Source organism: Galeopterus variegatus, unplaced genomic scaffold (genome assembly GCF_000696425.1).
Source record: "Galeopterus variegatus unplaced genomic scaffold, G_variegatus-3.0.2 Scaffold9372, whole genome shotgun sequence".
Taxonomy (NCBI): Eukaryota; Metazoa; Chordata; class Mammalia; order Dermoptera; family Cynocephalidae; genus Galeopterus; species Galeopterus variegatus.
In genome coordinates, this window is record NW_007735483.1 from 49464 (window position 1) to 50810 (window position 1347).

At 33.3% G+C, this 1347-nt stretch overlaps 1 protein-coding gene across 2 annotated transcripts in view; it reads left to right on the top strand.

The window, feature by feature from the left end:
* Positions 1 to 1347, top strand: part of ZFP64 (ZFP64 zinc finger protein) — a 34775-nt gene that overhangs the window by 22847 nt on the left and 10581 nt on the right. For both annotated transcript variants that reach the window (XM_008593588.1, XM_008593589.1), the window contains exon 4: positions 219 to 281. In XM_008593588.1, the coding sequence (XP_008591810.1) occupies positions 219 to 281 (63 nt within the window). The remainder of the gene's footprint in view (positions 1 to 218; positions 282 to 1347) is intronic.

The following is a 1347-nucleotide window of genomic DNA, read 5'->3' on the forward strand; positions in this document are numbered from 1 at the left end:
ATTTGTCTAATGTTTCCTTGTGACTAGATTTAGGTTATGCAGTTTGGGCAGGAACTACGGCCCTTCTTGGTACATCATATAAGAAGGCACATGAGATCTATTTTTCCCATTGCTGTGATGTTACTTTCATCACTTGATTAAGAAAGTTTCTTCCAGTTTTCTCCACTCTAGAGTTAGTATATTTCCCTTTGTAATTAATGTTTCCTTGTTTTTTTTAGGTTGCCAGTTCAAGACCGCCTATGGCATGAAGGACATGGAGCGTCATTTAAAAATTCACACAGGTGAGTAACTTTTCTTTAGCACATATGCCCTAAACACCTGCTGTGTGCTAGGAGCTGGGGACTCAGGTAAGTCAGACACATGATATGACGCAAAACCTCACATGTTCTCATGGGAATATGCACACAAATTAAACAAAAATAAGATGCCATTTTAAAATATGATTTTGTCAGAAAATGTATAAAGCAATAAAACCCAACTCTGGAGAAGGTATGAACAAACTTAATTAGTGGGAATGTGAACTGCTATGGCTATTTTAAAAACTAATTTGCCAAAGTTAATTAAAATTTGAAGGTACATATTCATCTCATTTCAAGGAGATGATCCTATTAATGTTTGTGTGTGCACACTTGTGCATGTGTGTGTGATGATTAGCAAAGAGGTATAAGGGGAAAGAATAGTAACTCTCATGTATCTTTACATTGTATCATTGGATACAATGAGTGTGTGACAGTTTTGCAATTTTGAAAGGGGAATTTAATACATCCTTTTTTTAAAAAGTATGGAAAAAATCAATGCTTGGAAAAAGAAAAAAGTGATTATTTCTGGTGGTTTTAATGTTCTTAATATATTACTTTTACGTTTCCCAGATTTTCTGCAAGAAGGACTTGCTTTTAGACCATTTTTAACAAAATATTAGATGCTCATATTCAAATGATGCAGATATCTATAAATTCAAAGAGTATAAATGTGTATAACTCATAATTCATGGGACACACTAAAATTTGACTTTGGCCTCACTAATTGCCCCAAAGCCTGCTAATTAACCTCAGCATTTAGAAGATGAAGTAGCCAATAGTTATTTCTTATATTTCTTGGCCATGACCAGTGAGTGCCTTATTGCACTGGGATCACTATAGATATGATTGAGGCTTATTAGATATTCATAAGTCTCACAGTTTCATACCATTTAGTATTGTTCTAATTATTCAAATATTAAGATTTAAGTATTGGTAAGCATTCTAATGCAAGCAATGAAATTCTCCAGGTGAGTTCCATATGTTGAAGTTCCATCAGTCAAGCACAGCATATTTATCATTGAAAGTGTAAAATACTATAATTATTAAT